Source organism: Olea europaea, chromosome 19 (assembly GCF_002742605.1).
Source record: "Olea europaea var. sylvestris chromosome 19, O_europaea_v1, whole genome shotgun sequence".
Classification (NCBI taxonomy): Eukaryota; Viridiplantae; Streptophyta; class Magnoliopsida; order Lamiales; family Oleaceae; genus Olea; species Olea europaea.
The window spans coordinates 6,421,146-6,441,999 of record NC_036255.1 but is presented as its reverse complement, the minus strand read 5'-3'; the positions used below and the strand labels follow the sequence as shown (position 1 = coordinate 6,441,999).

Sequence of the window (20,854 nt, the reverse complement as noted above, 5' to 3'; positions counted from 1 at the left end):
TCATCGTTTGCACAATCTCATCAATTGCATTGCATTCACAATATCTTGATCAATCATTTGTAATGCCTTTAATAGTTCATTTGACATCCCCAAGACACTTCTCATCAACTGTAGATTAAATTTAAAATCAAATGTTTGTACCGACTCTGATAAATTTGTTGCATTAGATCTTTGATCACTAGAACAAGATTCCACTTCAACAATCATTGCAAGTACATCTAAAACAGAAGAGAACATGGCAAGCAAGCTGACCAAAGAATTATAATGTGAACTCCATCGTGTTTCACTAGAGAGCTGAAGGGTCGTTTCTTGATTAAGTCTCCGTCTACTTAAAATTTCACCTTTTTCCAATGCCTCAACAATAAAGTCTAATTATTTTTCTCAAAGAAGATCACAACGTTTGGAAAATGCTCCAACATTATTTACCACGTCACCAACCACATGAAAAAAATTAGTAATAGTGATGTTCTTTTTTGCCACAACCACAAGCGCAAGTTGGAGTTTATGAGCAAAATCGTGAATACAAAAGTCACATGGACACTTTTTCAAAATGAGTGCTTTTAGATCATTAAACTTACCTTACATATTACTTGCTCCATCATAACCTTGTCCTCTCAATTTAGACATGCTTAAATTATATCTAGAAAATACCTTATCAATTGCAGTCTTAAGTGATAGAGCCGTAGTACTTGTAACATGTTCAATACCTATGAAGCGTTCATTGACATGTCCAATATTATCTGCATAACATAATACAATAGGCATCTGCTCCTTTATTGACACATCACGAGATTCATCAACTAGAATAGAAAATGGTGAATCGCCAATATCTTTGATAACAACATTGATCATTTCAACAACACAAGCACTTACTATATCCGTTTAAACATAAGGTGATGTCAATTTGCAATTTTGATGAGCATTTCCCAATGTGTCGACATTAATATCTTCATTATGAACAGCCAAAAATTACAATTGGACTAAAAAATTACCTGGATTGAGAGAATCCTCAGATTCATCATGACCCCAAAATGTGTGCCCTTGTTGCAATAGAATTCGAACATGATCAATGGATGCATTAAGACGGATAACATATACACTTCTTGCTTGTTTTGACTGTTTTTAGAAAGCTGATTGAATGTGTAGCACAGTAAATGCGAGCTTGATTATGAAGTCCAACATGAGTATGAAGCTTTTTTTATCTTTTCAATATGTAAAACCTTTGCCAACAAAAGACTCACCTCCACCTTGCTTTCCAGAACTTGTTCTAAAAAAATAACAATACAAACAATAAGCAGCATCATTTTCTACATTGTACTCCAACCAAGTACCGAACTCTTCAAACCAAGAAGGATTGAATCGTCCAGTTGTTACTCCAAATTGTCATTTTGGAAAGTTATGATCTTGGGGCTGACAATGACGCTTTAACATATATGCTCTTCGAACTTGATTTTGGATGTTAGCATTGTAATCTAAAATGAGTGTCCTTAGACCAGGATCAGTTGGAAGTTGTGCGATATCAAATTCCACATTATTCGATATCCCCTCATCAAAATTATCTACATTCATTTTTCTTTGAAAGTATATTTTCATTTGATATCTAGATTTAAACATTTGATATCCAATTACTACTGGGAGTGAGTGAGAGTAATTCATAATGAAAAAATGATCACAAATACTGGAAGCAACTAAAAGAATCCAGTGCAATTCATAATTTCACATAATTAATTCACAGTCCAATTCACAATTTCACATAATGAATTCACAATGCAATACCAATATATACTATCAATACAATGCAATTCACATTTCACAATTTCACATAATCACTTCACAGTCCAATACTCCAATTCACATTATCAATTCACCGTCCAATTTGCAATTTCACAATACAATTTATACTATTTTCAAATTTTAAGTAACTTGAACATACAATCGCAGATTCGCAGAGAGTCGAAGGGAAGTTGCAACTAGTCCACCGTCCGCTGGAAGCCTGGAAGTCTGTACCTCTTTGAGCAATTAAAGTCCAAAATGCTAATTTCATTTCATATGTTAAAGTCAAAAAAAAAATGTCATTACAATTTACACAAATCAAAATAACAATAAATAAGGGAAAAAATGCTGGTGGAAAATTGAAATTGGTGCTTCATCTTCTGGCTTCTTCTTTTGCTGGGCTAGCTGCCGCCGAATGTTGGAAGAATAGGCGGTTGGCGGTCTAAGGAGGCTAAAGAGCAGATGGCTGATTGATGTAGAGTCGAAGATTAGAGGGGCCTAGAAATTATAGATGCCAGATGCCAGCCTACTACCAACAATGGAGGTCAGACTGTTGGTGTGGAGATGTAGGTGAGAACGGCTGTCAGTGACTGGCACCAGCAAAGAGGGAAGTGGCTACTGGTGAAAAAAGCGAAGGGACGACCAGTCAGACAAACTCACGAAGGGTTTTGAAAATTGAAATGATTTCAAATGGATGAATTATGAGAATGGATGACGGGTCAATTGATTTTTTAGGGGAATGGGTCAGGGTCTGTAAATGGGTCGTGGGCAATTGGGCATTGGGCTTCTCTCTCTGGGCTAGACATACAGGGAAATGATATTAAAAAAAAAATTCGGGACTGTGGAGTTGGGCCCAAAAGTCTAGTGCGGGCATCTACCTGACTTAACTGGGCTCCGCCCCTGATTGTAGCGTATGACAATTTTTCCAAGGAAGAATAACATAATTCTCCATCCTTAAGAACTTCGCTAACATAATACACATGATATTATGTTCGCCCTTCATCTCTAGTTAGCATAGCTCTAATGGCGTGCCCTGAATCAGCCACGTATAATGACATGTTGTTACCCATCTTAGGTTTAGAAAGAACTAGTGGTTGGATTAGTTGTTTCTTAAGTTTCTCAAGAGCTTCTTGACATTTTGGGGTCCATTCAAATTTGTTTGCCCCTATGTAGTATGTCGAATGAAGGTTTGCATCTATTTGTAGATTTAGAAACAAAGCAACTGATGTGGCTATTCTTTCAATGAGACTTTGAACCTTTTTAGGTTAGTTAGGCACTTTCATCTCAATGATTGATCTTATTGTTTGGATTATATTTGATTCTACATTGGTTAACCATTTAGCCGAGAAATTTGCCAAAACCTGCTCCATACTTCCTAATGATCTCAATCATTTCTGATAAATATTATATGTGGTCTTTGGCAACTATGCTTTTAACCAACATGTCATCGACATAGACCTCCATTGTTTTTACCAATTTGTTTTGTGAACATGGTCTTAACGATGTTTTTGGTATGTCGCTCCAATGCTTTTAGAATCAAAATTCATCGTCTTATAACTATAAAGACCTCTGTTGGTGATTGAACACATTGTGCTCTTAACTAAGTTTGTACATTGACATCTGATTGCATCTTTAGTATGCATTCGTGAAGTTAAACAACTCAGCAGTGGCATCGATCATTTGATCTATTCTTGGGAGAGGAAAACTATCCTTCAGACAATATTTGCTAAGATCAATAAGTCTATACAGGGTCTCTATTCTCCATTATTTTCTTGACCAACACTGGATTGGCGATCTATTTTGGATAGATTGCCTCTCAAATGAACCCATTGCTAAGCAACTTCTCCTCTTCTTTACTTGAAGCTTCATACCTCTTTAGTTAAATGAAGCATCTTCTTGTTATTTTAGTCAAGCTGAAGAGTTGGTATTCACCCCCATGGCAAGCGACTTTTGGATTGATTTTTTCCATATCCTCAAGACTCGAGGCAAACACATCAAGGATTCATTAGAAGAACTCTACTAGCTAGGGTCGTAGTGGCTGTGGTAGTCACAACCAATTTTGAGTTCTTTATAAAGTCTATTCGAATTAACCTAAGTTTGTCTAGTTCTTGTACAAGCTCTACTCCTTTGTCATGGAATTTTATTCTAGGATCCAGTTAATTGAGAACGAGCTCCACCGCGTCTGATAAGGGCACTTCATGTAGGACAGAAGTCGTATGGATTTCCTACTTTGTTGGACAATGGACCATGTGGCACTTTTCAGCAACTTTTTTGTCGCTTTTAATCTTCTCTATCCCATAAGGAATTGAGAACTTGATGAGTAGTGATACATTGATACAATTGCTTTTAGGTCGAAGATGAGAGATTGTCCGTAATTGCCTTGCATGGTGAGGTGAAGTCCAACATTACAAACTCAATTGCAACCTTATTTTTGAGAAGATCTTTCGTCATATACAGTGTGTGATATTTCCCTTAGGCAACATCAGAGCTCCATTTAACTCGAAAATTAGCTTTTAATATCGTTCCGAGAAGTATATCGGAACACTGATATAGACAATATTGAGAGAGCTTTCCATGTTGACATAGGTTCTCTTCGACGAAGGATAAAGTGATTACTAAGACACCTGGATAATGGCATGGGTCAGTTTCCACCTCATGAAAGAACAAATGATCATCTTCAAGTCCCTTGTAATGCTTATCCATGATACATTTTTTTGTTCGATCAATCGGAATAGGTCGTTTTAATTATCTAACATGGTCGACCTATCTTTCTTGGACCATATTTAATCGTTCCCTAGGTAGGTTAATGTCGTATGATCTAGCTTCTCCTCGTACAATACCCACTTTACCTGGAGAAGGAATCTTCATACTGCAGTTGTAAATTGAAGTGGCAGCTTTTTGATTCGTACAATCAAGGTCTCCCCAGAATTGCATTGTAGTTTGTTGATAAATCAACCACTAGAAGGTCCGTAACAATCCTTCTCTAGAAGGGTATATCTCCCAATTCAACAATTAATGCGATCAGTCTGACCTCGTGCAGCATGGGGTTGCCCGTAACCTTTACAATCTTCTAGGATAAGGTTATAGAATTTTCCAGGATTCACATTCTTTTCAACGTTGGGAATATAGGATGCTGACAGAAATCTCATTATGTACAAGGTTTTGATATATGTTAATTTCGACCATGGGTATTGTTACAACCCATTTTATTTAGTCAAAAGTCAAAACTTGAATTTTCAAAGTCAAATAGGGACTTAAATGAAATAAATGATTTTATTGGGATTTGAATTGACTAAATTATTTTATTGGGGTTTATTTTATAAATTGAAAATATTTTGAGGGTTTAAGATGGAAAAATAATAATAATAATAATAATAATAATAATAATAATTTTGGGAAGCTATTTAAATATTATTAAAAGTTAAGGGATTAAATGTTATGTTTAATTGAAGTAGTGGGGCTTCCTTTGCAAATTGATTTAGTGGCCCATTTAAAACTCAATTGCCCATTTCTTTTACACACACATTCAATACATATAGAAAAAGGTGGGCAGAAAGAGATGGAAGAATCGAGGGAAAAAAAATAGGGAAAGGAAGAAGAGGAAGTAAGTATTGATTTATTCAAATACTATTTCATTTCTTAAGAGTAAGAAAGTATATGTTTGTTGTATTATGATGTTAAATATTCTAGGGTCCTAAGTCGTAGATTTAAATTTTAGATTGAAGGAAAGAGCATGATTTCAAGCCAATCTTTGTGAGTGGTGATTGATATTTACATTAAGGTAAGTAATATGATTTTTGAATGAACCCTAGAAATTTTTAGTAGGGATTTTTGATTAAGTATTGATAATGGAATAATTGAGGTGATGAAATATTCAAATGAAAGCATGATTTTATGAAACTAGATTAAAGTTAAGTTGGTTGTGGTGTTTGTGTCAGCTTTTACTAGATTGTATGGTAAAATTATTTTATGCTTGGAATGAAGTTTTTTTCGACAAATTGGTAATTAGTAGAGGGACTAGAAAGTGGGATTAACTTCAATTGATTAAAGAAAATTTGGGGAAGACTCAAGAGAAAATGTGAAAGTTGAGGAATTAAGTGGTGACTTTGCATTAGTTTAATTGTCAGGTAGTGACGTGGAAGTCAGAGATTACAATCAATTTAACCCGATTTTTATCCATAAAGCAGTGAGTGGATACAAACTTATGTTTTAGAAATTAGTTTTTATTAAATTTATATTATATTAGAAAAATTATTAATTCATACAGCTGATTTGACAACATGATTCTTAGAATAAATTGAATTTTATAATTTCTTTTAAAGTTAAATTCAATTCAGTTAAATCATTTGATTAGCAAGTTATATGAATATTAAATGTTTCAGCCTAATTAAAGTTATTTTTAAAACACCAGAAGTACCCAGGTGATTTTACCCTAGTCTGCACTTGTGTGAATGTGTTTCTACAGTGTATGACTCCATATAGTTATTTTACCCACTCTACACTGGTGTAAATGTGTTTCCACAATGTAGATCAGTTATGGTGATTTTATCCGCTATGCACTATATGTGAATGTGTTTCTATAGTGTATGACCAGATTATCAGAAGTCTTTGGGACATACTCTCGTACACACATAGGCATTGGGCCGTGTACTAGGATGATTAACCTTTGGGGCAGCTCTATGTACGTATGACCAAATTATCAGATTTGAATGGCTTTGCCTTGTACATCGAAATTACTCTGTACGTGAGTAAGGTTATTCATTGGGTACTTTTTTGGTGTTATTATTATTATTTTTTTTTAGTATTATATAGCCTATCAAATTATAGACTACAGAATTTAGTTTATTCAGTTTAAAGAATAAAGCTTTTCAGATTGATTTTTCAGCAATATACCGTCTATTAGATTTTAGAAACAGAATTTAGCTTATGCAGTTTATAGAATAAAGATTCGTATGATTCCAATATATTTTAGTTTTGATAGTATTATCAGATTTCAAATTATAGTATTTAGCTTATTCAGTTTAAAGAATAAAGATTTTAGTTTATAGTATTGTGAAAGAAAATTTTTACTAGATACCAGTTTTCAAAAAGTTATTATAAAGGGAAAAGTTCGCTTTTATAAAATATCCACTCATTGAATTATAAGCTCATATTTTGTCACCCTTCTTCTTAGCAGATAGTAGCTGTATTGAACCACATTGAAACCTGTCGATCTGCGAGTTAAGCCACACAATGTCATTTCTTGTATGTCTTATCTTATCAGTTAATACATCACATATTTTTGGGATTGATGCATCTTTTATCAGAAAATATATTTATATTACAGGCTCACTGCATATTTTTATATATTTTATGCAAATGGGGTTGTCTAGTTTGTAAAGGAGTGTAAATTTCTTTCCAATGCACTTATTTTGAATAGTTGGTGTTTTGAGGGACTGGCGTACCCTATTTTATATTATTGTGTGAAATTGAGGAAATTGATTATTTTTCAGGGGGTTTTAGTTTATATTTCGGAGGAAACTCTGTCAATTTTTTTTAAATACGTCACAGTCAAAACAGGTCAAGTTTGCTTTGGTGATAGGTCCGGCATTTAGTTGGTGTCTACCATCGGCGCACGACACGTATCGGATCCATTAGAGTGATTCGACGTGGATCGTGTCAATTGGTATCAGAACATGGTCATAAAGTTAATTGCATTACATTCATTTTGACTTTGTTTTCAACATGTCATACATATTTTATAGTTGGAAGTCGTGGCTCGTGTGGTAAGACTCACAGGCTCCAGGATGTATTGCCTTAACCACAAGTTACTTCTGATAGAGATGACATTAGAGAGGTTAGTAAGGTTAAGAAATCAGTTTATCAAACCTATGAGCAATAACATGGGGATGTAGCTCAAATAGTAGAGTGTTTAATGTTATGGATTGTCCCAATGATCGAAAATTATGTCTTGCTATGGGAATGTATGGAAACTACAATGATAGAAGAATATTTTTAGTAGATTTAGAAATGACTAGGAAGCAAGTAGTTGAAATATGGATTTCATGGATTGAGAATTTCATTCTCATTGAAGTAATATGATAAGGAATTCGGGGATGACATGCTATTGTATTGTAGAGACTAGAATTAAAGAGCGTTCATTTTGGGATATGAAGATAACTTTAGCTCAGGTTATTCCAACACAATTTTTTTAGATATTTGAAGATCTATGAGGATTTGGAACTAGAATGTGTTATCGGAACCATGGTATTCTAGTTATGGGAAATAAGTTTGGTGTTCAAGATGATATTAACTAACAAGGAACGAACAAATAAAATCTTGGTGTTATATTTTATTTCCTTATCTAAACAAAGAAAGAGACATAAAATAAGAAACAGAGAGGCTGTCACGTTCAAGTATCTTACTTTGTTTTTCAGCTTTCCCAATTAGATTATGCAAGTGAGATGTATTTGAAAAAAAGAAGAAGAAGAAGATAGTGTATGAGAGTGGAAAGAAAGAAACCAATTTGTTGAATGAAATGAAAAATTGGTGAGATTAGGAAATTAACATGTGGCATACTGAATTGTGAAAGGTTCACATGATAAATATGAAGATTACTATTTTATGATCTTAAGGAAAATTGATATAAATGTTTTAGGTTATAGGAGATGATGTTAAATGACAAAGTTACATGATCATGACATGATATGGTAAATAGCGTGTAAATGAATGTAATGGTTGTCCTATAGCAAAATAATGTGATGATATATTTTGGTTATTAAGTAAACTAATTTTGTTAAGGCCATTTGTTGATTATTATGTTATGTTACATACGATTTGAAAGTTTCAAGCTAATTGTGGAAGTTAAGGTGAATTGATGAATTTTTAGTATTATAAGATTTGAGTTATTTTTTATTGTATTTTTAGATCTCACGAATAAAGGTATTCCATGCTTATCGAGATCTATATGCTGTGGAATATATGGATGATACGTTGGATAGTCTAAAGTTTAAGATGATCATCATATGTAAATTTCTCCCTGGGGAATGATATACTTAGGTTACATATTTTCGTTAGAGATCTTTATGTGATATATAAAAAGGCTTATGCATTGATAATATGTCAATGACCTTTTTAAAGGAATAAGAGTAAAGAATTATCATGAATTAAATGTTATTATTATCTCTTCATTAAAAGGAAGAGCACCAAAATGGTGTGGCATTAGAAATCTAAAAAGTTTTGCTATCAAAAGTCAAAAGTTGAATTTTCAAAGTCAAAGTCAAATAAGTTTGTGTGTTAATATGGATGAGATGGCTAGGTGGGACATGCATAGGTTATTTTCCCTGGTATAGCCTTAAAGTCTCATAATTGACCTTGCCTAATTAAGGCCTCCACTTGCTTTTTCAAATCTCGACATTCATCAATATTGTAGCCTGCTGTTTTATGATATCGATGGTATATATTTTCGTCAGTTTCCATTGAGTTCTTCTTTAGAAGGAAGGCTACGAAAGACCTCCTTGCCCCTACTTGCATGAAAACTCCTTCCAGGGTTGTATTCAAGGTATTACTCTTAGAACCTCTCTAGATATGGGTGTGGTCGTTATGTCTCCTTTTTGTCTTTCTCCTTCAGGCATAGGTCTTTTGTCCATTCTTTAATCTTTTATTCGAGTAGCACGATGGAGTTCTACTTCCCTTCCTCGTGATCTAAGGTTGTTTCCTCTTCTCTCTGAGTTTCCCAGCCGACACACGAAATCATGATAGCTTGTATGCTATCTTCATGTACGAACCACTAGAACCTCATCCTGGGTCTAAATTCTAATCATACTGTCATCAGGGCTGCAACTTCTGAGATTTTCTCCACATCCATGGTTTGTTTCTTGAGCTGGTTGAGATAGCTCTTGAGTAATTCACTTCGTTCTTATTTTATACTCGCCAAGTGTTTTTGGGAGTGATTCTAGATTTGGAACCTATGAACTGTGCCAAGAATAGTGTAGACAAATCTGTCTACTTTTTTACCAACCCCTAGTAAATTTTCTAAACCACCTTTGACCTTTATCCCCCAATGTTAAAGGAAAAGCTCAATACGTTATAGCATCGTCGGTCTTCTACAATTCCATCCATGATGCGTACTTGTCAAGATGGCTGAAAGGGTATCCTTCACATCATATCCAATAAGCTGGGGCATTTTTAGCTTGTCTGGTTGGGGTTCAGCTAGAATGTTTAACACCCCAAAATTTCATAAATTTTGAAGTGTAACTAAAATATATACTTTTTTTTGTCTTAAAGGTGGAACAATAAAAATAAATATCTTTAGAAAAAAATTGTTGGAACATTCGTAAATCTAAATTAAATCATTGAAATTGTATCTTTAAAAAAAAATCAATTAAGTAGCATGTTTTTTTTTATCAAATTAAACTAACTAACAAATTGAAAGACAAAAAGCTTAATACTTTTTATTTTTCGAATCCTCTTGGCAGTGTGCGTCACCATCCTGTCACAGTTCCAATCGACTCGACCTAACCAGAAAATTATTATAAGGGTGAGTATTTAAAAATATCTAGTACGATACATGCAATTTTTCACAAACAATTATATAACAATAATTGAAATACCCATCATTAGTCATTTTCAACTCTTGAAAGATTTTGCATTTCTTTAGGGATGTAAACAAGTCGGGTCGAGAGCACGAGCTCGGCCCGATTAAAATGGCCGAGCTTTTTTGCGGGCTCGAGCCGGGCCGAGGAAAAAAAATAGGCTCGGCCTGAGCTTTTGCTCGGACTTTTTCAGGACCAAGTCGGGCAGGCACGTTTTCTCCACGGTATTTTTTTTTTTCCCTTCTTCCTACTGCCTTAAAAGGCAGCCAAGCAAGAGCTTAGCTGCCTTTTAAGGCAGCGAGCAAGGCAACAGTTTTACTGCCTTTTAAGGCAGCGTATTTTATTTGATTATTTTTTTTTTTTTTAAATCTCGCGAGCTTACGGGCCGGCTCGGGCAAAGCCCGTGTCCCCAAAATGGGGCTCGGCCCGAGCCGAGCCGCTAGCGGTCCGAGCAGGCGAGCCTGATTGCCATCCCTACATTTCTTTATAAAGAATCCAATAGAGTTCGCATTTCGTTAGATCAAATCCAAAAGTCCACTGACAATTCATGCATAAACTACTGAATATTATAATATACGAAAACAAATCACTTACACAAAAGTATCATCCTCATTTATTTAAAGATTATAATATCATGTAAAATAATGTACGTGAAAACCCTTTTCCTATACTTCTTGCTCTCCCTGTGATTATTTATTTTCTGTAGGTAAAAAGTTTTCTGATATTTCTGTAAGTATGTGCTTGGAATCCATGAGCTTTATATAGGTGAGGTCGGAGTAATAGATAAGTTCTATTTAAAACAGAATTAATTTGATTTAATCATAATTAGGTTATTATCCTGTGCATTCACACGTATATATAAGAGAATAGGAATTTAAGTCAAGTAGGACTCCAAAAAAATTAATCAAACTTTTATCTGATTTCAGCAAAAGTAACCTTTTTATTATCTAGTATCAAAATCAAGAGCTGATAGGATGACTTTGATTTACTTTAGGACTTAGCAATTAAAACTTTTGCTTAATCATGGCCAAGACTTTAAATTTCACTTTAACTAAACTAACGAAGGAAATCATAATATGGGATTGGGATCTTCTAAATGGTTTAGAATTGGAAAACTTCATCAGAACAAGAGCAATCAATTTTTATTTGAATTAGTGTTAGATTAAATTGATGTGTTCCAGCCGCATATTAATCAAGTTTCTTCTAGCTTCTTCCAGTCGAAATTGTTGAATTTCATTTTCTTAATGTAGAAGAATCCACATGCATTGATGAAGAAGAAAATTTGAATTAAAATTCTCCACCTTTTGACGGCCACAAATTCAATTTCTTAATGGAGAAGAAATCTATGCAAGAAGACCATTTCAAATGAAATTCTCTAGCCGCAATTCTTGATTGGTTTTTGGCCACAAGTTTATGATGGTTTGTAGCCAAGATTTTTCTATAAATATGAGCTACCATAAAGAGAATTAGGATGTCCCTTGAGAGGGAGAAAAATAGGATAGAGAAGAGAGGGAAAAAAAAGAGAGATTAGAGAGACTCTTTTGAGAGGTTTTTTTTTTAGTTTATAAACTTCGTTGTAAATTCTATTCAAGTAGAAATACAATTGTTTTTCCTCTTTTATTCTCTTCTCGTGATCGGAGAATCACAACAAGTGGTATCAGAGCTTGGTTCATCAATTAACCCTCGTAGTTTTTGATAAAGCTTTTGCAAGTCAATATGTAAATGGAGGAATCTTCATCAGGAGCTATGATCAAACTCACTGCCACCAATTACACCGTGGAGGTCTCGGATGGAAGACCTCCTTAGTTATAAGGATTTGTATGACCCCTTGGAAGCCAAAGGTGAAAACCCCGATCTTACCAAGGAGGCGGAATGGAAGAAGCTAAATAGAAAAACTATCGGTCAAATTCGACAATGGATTGACCATAGTGTTTTTCACCATGTAGCACAGGAGACAGATGCATATGCTCTCTGGAAGATTCTGGAGGACATGTACCAAGCCAAGACTGCTCGAAACAAAACCCTGTTGATGAGGCATTTGGTGAATCTGAAGTTAAAGAGTGGAACTTCAGTTGTTAAGTACACCAGTGAATTTCAGAGCTTAGTAAACCAATTGTCATCTATGGAGATGCCGCTTGGGGATGAAATATAAGCCTGACTACTTTTAAGTTTTCTTCCTGATAGTTGGGAGACATTAGTAGTATCTCTTAGCAACTCAACCCCTGATGGCAAATTTACCATGTCTATGGTTAAGGATGCCCTATTTAATGAAGAGGCCAGGAGAAAAGACGTAGACATGGACCAATCACATGCCCTTGTCACAGTGAACCGGGGAAGACAACAAGGAGGCGTTCGAGGCAGGGAGAGAGGCAGAAGCAAAAGTAGGGGTAGATCCATAGATGGAAGGAAGCCTACTTATAAGTGCTACTATTGTGTATGGAGGTTCACTTGAAGAAGAACTGCAGAACATTGCTATGAGAGCAAGGCCACAACAGTTCGCAGCCGGAAAATAAGGAAGGAGAGACACTAATCACTATTTCTGGAGAGGTGGTTATCTGCTCCATCCATGAGGAGACATGTCTTCATGTCTCAAACCAAGATAGTGAGTGGGTAATAGATACTGCAGCATCTTATCACACCACTCCACGCAAAGATTTCTTCACAACATACAAAGTCGGCGACTTTGGTGCAGTGAAGATGGGAAATACCAGTTCTTCTAAGATCATGGGAATTGGTGATGTTCAGATACAAACGAACCTTAGGTGTAAAATAACCCTGAAGGATGTTCGACATGTACCTGATCTTCAACTAAATCTACTTTCAGGGATAGCCCTTGACAAATAGGGCTATGTCAATTAATTTAGCAATGGCGCATGGAAAATTATGAAAGGTTCCATGGTTGTCGCTCGAGGACATATATGTGGCACTTTATACAAGACTCATATGAAAATGCATGTGGATAGCCTCAACGTAGTAGAACGTGAACCTTCTCAAAATTTGTGGCACCAAAGACTTGGTCACATGAGTGAAAATGGATTGTCTACTTTGACAAAGAAGGAGGTAATCACAGTTGCCAAGGAAGCTGCGCTGGATCCTTGCAGTCACTATCTATTTGGTAAGCAACATAGAGTCTCCTTCAATTTCTCTTCTACGAGACGATCAGAGTTGCTCAATCTAGTACACTCTAATGTTTGTGGTCCCTTGGAGGTTGAATCACTAGGCGGTAACAAGTATTTTTTAACATTCATTGATGACGCTTCTCGAAAGGTGTGGGTATATTTCTTGAAGACAAAGGACCAAGTATTGGATTACTTCAAATCATTTCATGCCATGGTAGAGCGTGAAATAGGAAAGAAGCTGAAATGTCTCTGCACAGATGATGGAGACGAGTATACTTCCAAAGAGTTTGATGCCTATTGCAGGACATACGACAGTCGACATGAGAAGACAGTCCCACATACCCTACAACATAATGGAGTTGCCGAAAGGATGAATCGAACGATCATGGAAAAGGTTAGAAGCATGATAAGTATGGCTAAGCTGCCAAAGCCATTTTGGGGAGAAGCTATTCGAACCGCCTACTACTTGATCAACAGATCACCATCAGTACCATTGAATTTTGAAATTCCAGAGAAAGTATGGTCTGGTAAATATCCCTCGTACTCTCACCTGAGAGTATTTGGCTGTTTAGCCTTTGCACATGTATCCAAGGAGCTAAGACAAAAGCTAGATGCAAGGACCACTCCATGCTCTTTATAGGCTATGGAGATAAGGAATTTAGATACAGATTATGGGACCCAAAGACAAAGAAGGTCATCAGAAGCAGGGACGTAGTGTTCCATGAAAACCAAACATTAGAAGACATTGAAAAGCCCACAATAACTCCTAATTCTAATTTTGGTGCCCAAAATATTGCTCTAGATCCAGCACCAACACAATTCACCATAGATAATGACGATGTGCATGAGGAAATGCTGGAAGCAAAACAGGAGGATGAAGAAGGGGATATTGATCAGGGGGAGTCACAATCCTCTTCACCAGAAGTTGTTAGACCATCACATCAACCAGATGATGATGCACCTCTTGAAATCAACAATCCACAGGTAAGAAGATTTGAACGAGGACGGATTCCATCAACGAGATATCCAGAATCAGAGTAACTTTTGCTCACTGACGAAGGAGAAGTAGAGAGCTTTCAGGAAGCACAAACTCATGTGGACAAAGACAAGTGAATACAAGCAATGCAGGATGAGATGGAGTCACTGCAGAAAAATCAAACATATGAGTTAGTTGAGCTTCCGAAGGGAAAGAAGACATTAAGGAATAAATGGGTTTTCAAACTCAAGAAAGATGGCAACAGAAAGGTGGTAAAACATAAAGCCCGTTTGGTAGTCAAAAGATTTCTTCAGAAGAAGGGAGTTGACTTTGACTAGATTTTTTCACCTATTGTAAAAATGGCCTCAATTCGAGTTATCCTTGGATTAGTAGCCAGTCTGAATTTAGAGCTTGAACAGATGGATGTCAAAACAGCATTTTTTCATGGTGATTTATATGAAGAAATTTATATGGAGCAGCCAGAAGGTTTTGAAGTTTCAGGGAAAGAAAACTTCATTTGCAAGCTAAAGAAGAGCTTATATGGTCTTAAGCAAACACCCAGGCAGCGGTACAAAAAGTTTGACTCTTTCATGGTGAGTCAAGGCTTTAAAAGAACAGCTGCGGATTAGTGTGTTTATATTCAACACTTTTCGGATGGCAATTTTGTTGCTCTTCTAATGTATTAGACGGCATGCTGATCGTCGGACAAGATGCAACAAAAATCAGGCAGCTAAAGAAGGAACTCTCCAAGTTCTTCGACATGAAGGACTTAGGCCCAGCTCAACAGATTTTGGGAATACACATAACTCGAGATAGGAAGAATATAAGGTTGTGGCTATCCCAAGAGAAGTATGTTGAACGAGTAATCAAGAAATTCAACATGCATAATGCCAAACCTGTCAACATTCCATTGGCCAACCACTTCAAGTTGAGCAAAAATTCATGCCCTTCATCCAAAAGAGATAAAGAAGATGTCATTGATACCTTATTCTTCAGCAGTTGGAAGCCTAATGTATGCCATGGTATGTACAAGGCTAGATATTGCCCATGCAGTAGGTATGGTGAGTCATTTTCTTTCTAATCCTGGAAAGGAACATTGGGAGGCAGTCAAGTGGATTCTTAAGTACCTCAAAGGTACATCAAAGATATGCCTGTGCTACGGGGGAGCTGATCCAATCTTGGAAGGTTATACAGATTCAGATATGGCGGGAGATCTTGACGGTAGAAAATCTACTTCAGGATTTCTCTACACTTTTGCAAGGGGAGCTGTTTCATGGCAGTCAAGACTACAAAAGTGTGTTACTTTATCTACAACAGAAGCAAAATATATTGCAGTGACAGAAGCAGGTAAAGAAATGTTGTGGTTAAAGCGATTTCTCCAAGAAATAGGGATCAAGCATAAAGATTATAAAGTACATTGTGACAGCCAGAGTGCTCTTGACTTGAGTAAGAACTCAATGTATCATTCTCGAACAAAGCACATTGACATTCGCTATCATTGGATAAGAGAAGTGATGGATCAATAGCTGTTGAGAATAGTAAAGATTCACACAAATGAGAATCCAGCAGATATGTTAACAAAGGTGGTTCTAAGGGAGAAGCTAGAGCTATGCAGAGACATAGTTGGGTTGGTTGTCAGATAGCAATTGATTCAAATGCGACTGGAGGGGGAGAATTGATGTGTTCCAGCCGCATATTAATCAAGTTTCTTCTAGCTTCTTCCAGCCGAAATCGTTGAATTTCATTTTCTTAATGTAGAAGAATCCACATGCATTGATGAAGAAGAAAATTTGAATTAAAATTCTCCACCTTTTGACGACCACAACTTCAATTGCTTAATGGAAAAGAAATCTATGCAAGAAGATAATTTCAAATGAAATTCTCTAGCCGCAATTCTTGATTGGTTTTTGGCCACAAGTTTATAATGATTTGTAGCCAAGATTTTTCTATAAGTATGAGCTACCATAAAGAGAATTAGGATGTCCCTTGAAAGGAAGAAAAATAGGATAGAGAAGAGAGAAAAAAAGAGAGAGATTAGAGAGACTCTTTTGAGAGGTTTTTTTTTAGTTTGTAAACTCCGTTGTAAATTCTATTCAAGTAGAAATAGAATTGTTTTTCCTCTTTTATTCTCTTCTCGTGATCGGAGAATCACAACATAAATTAGTAATAATTGATAAATTGTATAGTAATACATTATCCCAGATGGCCGAAAATTCTAATGAAAGAAAATGATATTAATTACTTGCTATTATGTTTACGTCTTAATTATTTTATTGATTTTATCTTAATTTGAACTTATACAAATTAATTTTTCTCGAATCCATGATGTGTCATTAATAACAAACTACGCCCAATCTCAATATACTAAAACTCGCTCTTTTAAAATCCACCTATTTGGCCCAAAGAAAATTAATATTATTACTATTTCACTTAGTCCCTGAACTTTCAAAATAATTATTATTGCGTGCTCATTCTTTGGGTTCTTTTTGGATAGGGCTAGATTATTCATTTCTTGGTATTAGTAAACATTGTGTGCCTATCGTATCTAACACAATTCCTACTTTTTCTATGTGTCCATCATGCCTGGATAGGGTGTCTCTTTACTTCATCTATTTTACTTTTGGAGGATTCCTCCTCAGTAAAGTATAAACTTTTTCGAACGAGAAGTTGCCCGTGTCTTTCCCTAATAGTTCATTCCGCTTCAATCTCGACCATTGGGATGGTGGTGGCCTATTTATGTTCTGTTTGTTGTACAACATTTGTAAGGCATTCTATAGCCTTCTTACGTCAATAAGTTGGGAGTGATCAATCTCAATGGATTTGTTTCTCCTTCAGAGGTTTTTTTAATTACTTGTTTCATTAGGATTACTGTTGGAATGGTTTCTAGATACTGAGATGTAGCTCATGATTTTATTTATATGCGATTTTTAATGGAAATTTTATGGGTGATGTGGGTTGCTTTCCATAAGAAGCCCTTCTTCTAGCTCCAAATTGTTAATGACTAAAAGTGATGTGATGAATTTAGATCAACTTAATGGAAATTTAATGGGATGGTTGCTAGAATATAGTTAGCTTTTGGAGAATGTTTTTGGTTAGTACCTTAGATCTGCCTTAGGAAGAGACCATTTGTCCATATTTGTAGGCCAGAAGACCATGCCACTTGTTCGCATAGTTTTATTTAAGCTACAATATTGGCCTAGAAGTATGTGTCACCACCCAAAATCCTGGCTTCCTGATTGGTTGTTGAGATAGGCTGAGTAGGTCTGACATCACGCCATAATTACTTGATAAGGTAATCATTACTTGCTTGTGATTAGTTTAAAATACGATTTTGATGTTATGACTGTCATATTGACCAATAAGGAAAAATAAATAGGCATAAGATGGTCCTTTGTAGTTAAAATCTAATTTTACGCCAATCCTTACAAGTACAAAAAAAGTATTCTCGATTTATTTTGATGCCTTTAAAATCAATTGTACTTGCCCTAAGATCCCAAAATATATTATAGAGCTAATTCCTTGTCCGTTCATTTAGTTACTTACCCGATTGACACCCGATTCTCAATCAATTTCAACGATTTGCACATTAATATTTATAACATAATATAAACCTTTTCTTATTACATTTTGATCATGTCACTTCATGTCTCCTGCTCTAGATGTGACAATCACCTATCTATGATTTAAAGTCACCTTGATCAACCGAATGGAAAACTTGAAACTAAGTCAATACTTATTCCGGCATTTTCAATATTCACATTGCTTACCAAATCAATCTCCAATATCGAGATTAACCTAATTTTCTATCATAGATCAATGTGAAATTCACCACCTAGGTCGAGGAGTCGAAGACTAAAATCTTAGAACCTCAATAATCGAATGCATTGTTTTAAGATAAAGCAATTAGGAAAAATTGATGCAAATAGCATTATAAATAGCATGAAATACATGAATCATATTGGTCAAATGTGTAACGTGAAGTTCGAGGTATTACATGATATCTAGCCTCAATTTCTATTGATGATGAAGCTATAAAGTAAAGGGTAATTGTGGCAAGCCGATAATTAAAAGGAGGTACAATGGTCTTCCCAGTGTTCTATGTATCCATCTAAAATACTATCATATGGTAAACTTATTGAGCACGATAATGATCCTTTTTTCTTTTTTTTCTTTTTTTTTAAATCTTTTACATTCTTCACCTCCACTGCTTTCGCTTTACAAAATCAAATTTGAAAGCTTTATTGTCCTCCTCTCTTCATTCTTTTCTACATTATTCCCTTTTCCTATTGGCCTCTACTCACCACCATCAGGAAACCCTAACCACACAATTCTTTCAATCTATGGAATAAACTTTCAATAATAACTCGATAGATTTTAGATTCCATAATTTGTATACTCAAATGGCTTCAGTTTCTTCAAGCTCCCGAACTCTAGAGGAGATTGATAGGTACTTGACTGTAGTTGCCGAATGGATCACTGTTTATCTGTTGTGTATCAGTAATTACTTTATAGAATTGAAGAATATAAACTGAGAAATGTATTTGTTATTCAATTAGGTTGAATGTATTAACCACTTTTTTCTTCTTCTTGTGTAGGTGATCCTAATTGAGGATCTATCACTACCTGCTACCCCAAGCTGTTGAATCTATTAATTTTTTTTTTGGGTATTGTTTTAGGTTGAACAGCACATGCGTCATCAACTTCAATGGCAATTCTTTTCTGGTTTTACTTTATAGTATTTCTTTTAATTAAGTTTTCCTCAAGAAGGGTTTGTCATTTCTGTAAGGCCATTGACTTCTGAAATAATAGAGGAATGGATGATAGAGGAGGTGGTGGTGAGGCGAATTTCGCAAGGTCTTGATTGAGGGAACACTAGTCATTCTACCTCTCGTATATTTCATTTTCTTGAACTTTCCATCTTTCTATATATGAGCAGAAATTGTAACAATATGGATGCCTATGTATGACAATAAAATTTCCATTCATAATACACTAACATTGCGTTCAAAATAAATGCATGGGCAAAGACTAGTATGAAAATAAAAATTGATTTTGTGACTGTAAATCTTAACAGGACACCAATAATTATAGTAGTAAAATAATTTCTTTAATATTTTCCATCATATAAATCCAATACAATATGAACCTAATAAATTTTATATTACGCAAGATATGAAATAAGCAAAGTGCCTTTCAAACACAACTCCATGTAAATTCACAATTCTCGAAATTCGTTTTAGAAGAAAATTGTTTCTATCATCTGCATCTAAGAAGCAACATTTGACTATTATGACATAATCATACTGAACTTGATGAATTTTAGAATCAAATTCAGTATTTTGCAATGTTATAAAAATCAGACCAGCTGGGTCAACTGGAAAAATCGTGAACCGGCCTTTAATCCAATCCGATTTTCAATCATTAACAGAAAATAAAAACCCAGCTAATAAATCGTCAATCCAACCGGTTGGTTAAACCAGCCACGGTTTTTCCCCTTTTTTTCACAAAAACTTTTAACTATCTTAATGGGCCACCCATTGCAATTAAAGGCCCAAGTAACTTTTTTCATACAAATAATTCTCCTATACCTCCTTCTTAAGGAAGAACATTCTTTCAATGATTTAGTAGTTTTTCAATGTGGAATACTAGCTCCTTTTTAAAGGAGACTCTTTTTCTAATTTTGTGGTAGTCTTCGAATGTGAGATACTAGCTAATTGTCAATTTTAAGTGTTTACTAGTTTACTTCATCATTTTTATTAACAAATCATAAACCCCAACAAGATTATAATTTTCAATTTGAACAAAGCAAATTATTTTGGACATATTAATTGTTAGTTTTTGAGGTTATAAAATAAATTACAATAATAAATCTAATTAACAAACATGGATTATATTTACTTTGAATGAAGAAACTAAAATTTAAAAATCTATTATAGTTATGATATTTTATTGTTTATTTGTGTATTTATTTATTTTATTTGTCATCCGGTTCGATATCGGTTCAAACCCGGTTAGACCATTTAAACCTCAACCCTCTTCCTTTTTCGAGTCGATGCCCAATAACATTGGTATTTTGTAAATTCCACGCTAATTATGAATTTTATGATTCTGGAACAACAATTTTGTAAATCAATGCACAAAATATGGACTTCGAATCCGAATGATAATGATAAAAAAAAAAAAAAAAATTGTGACGTCGAAATTGAGATTTTTTTATCATGGAGTTGATGATAGATTTGTGGCCAAATTAATCTTATATTTATGAAAAATTGACGTTCATATTTAAGATTTGTGAAAGGAATATGTTTAAAGCTTGTTGTACATTTCATAGATGACAACTTGGATGATATTGTGTGCAAATTCGAAAATACTTTGACAGGAAAGTGTGTTGAATTAAAAAACCGTCCAATCAT

General features: G+C 34.9%; 1 protein-coding gene and 1 long non-coding RNA gene across 2 annotated transcripts; one reads left to right on the top strand and one right to left on the bottom strand.

Annotated features, from left to right (window-relative positions):
- LOC111368267 lies at window positions 1–1,569 on the bottom strand. The gene is made up of 5 exons (XM_022989508.1): window positions 1,494–1,569; window positions 1,242–1,267; window positions 993–1,116; window positions 591–872; window positions 1–218 (listed from the first exon to the last, which is right to left on the bottom strand). Exons 1-5 carry the CDS (start codon window positions 1,567–1,569, stop codon window positions 1–3), a joined length of 726 nt encoding a protein of 241 aa, XP_022845276.1.
- Window positions 1,570–5,312: 3,743 nt separating this feature from the next.
- On the top strand, window positions 5,313–19,103 carry LOC111368622. The gene is made up of 3 exons (XR_002698016.1): window positions 5,313–5,377; window positions 5,492–5,554; window positions 19,037–19,103. It is a non-coding gene; the product is annotated as an uncharacterized LOC111368622 (long non-coding RNA).
- Window positions 19,104–20,854: the final 1,751 nt, after the last annotated feature.

Bases quoted from the DNA above. Each gene is read 5' to 3' on its own strand.
- LOC111368267 (XM_022989508.1), bottom strand. From the start codon at position 1,569: ATGAATGTAGATAATTTTGATGAGGGGATATCGAATAATGTGGAATTT. The intron at 1,117-1,241 runs GTGAGTCTTTTG...TTCTAAAAACAG, and splicing joins TTCTGGAAAGCAAGGTGGAG to TCAAAACAAGCAAGAAGTGT. The intron at 873-992 runs GTAATTTTTTAG...AAACGGATATAG, and splicing joins TGAGGATTCTCTCAATCCAG to TAAGTGCTTGTGTTGTTGAA.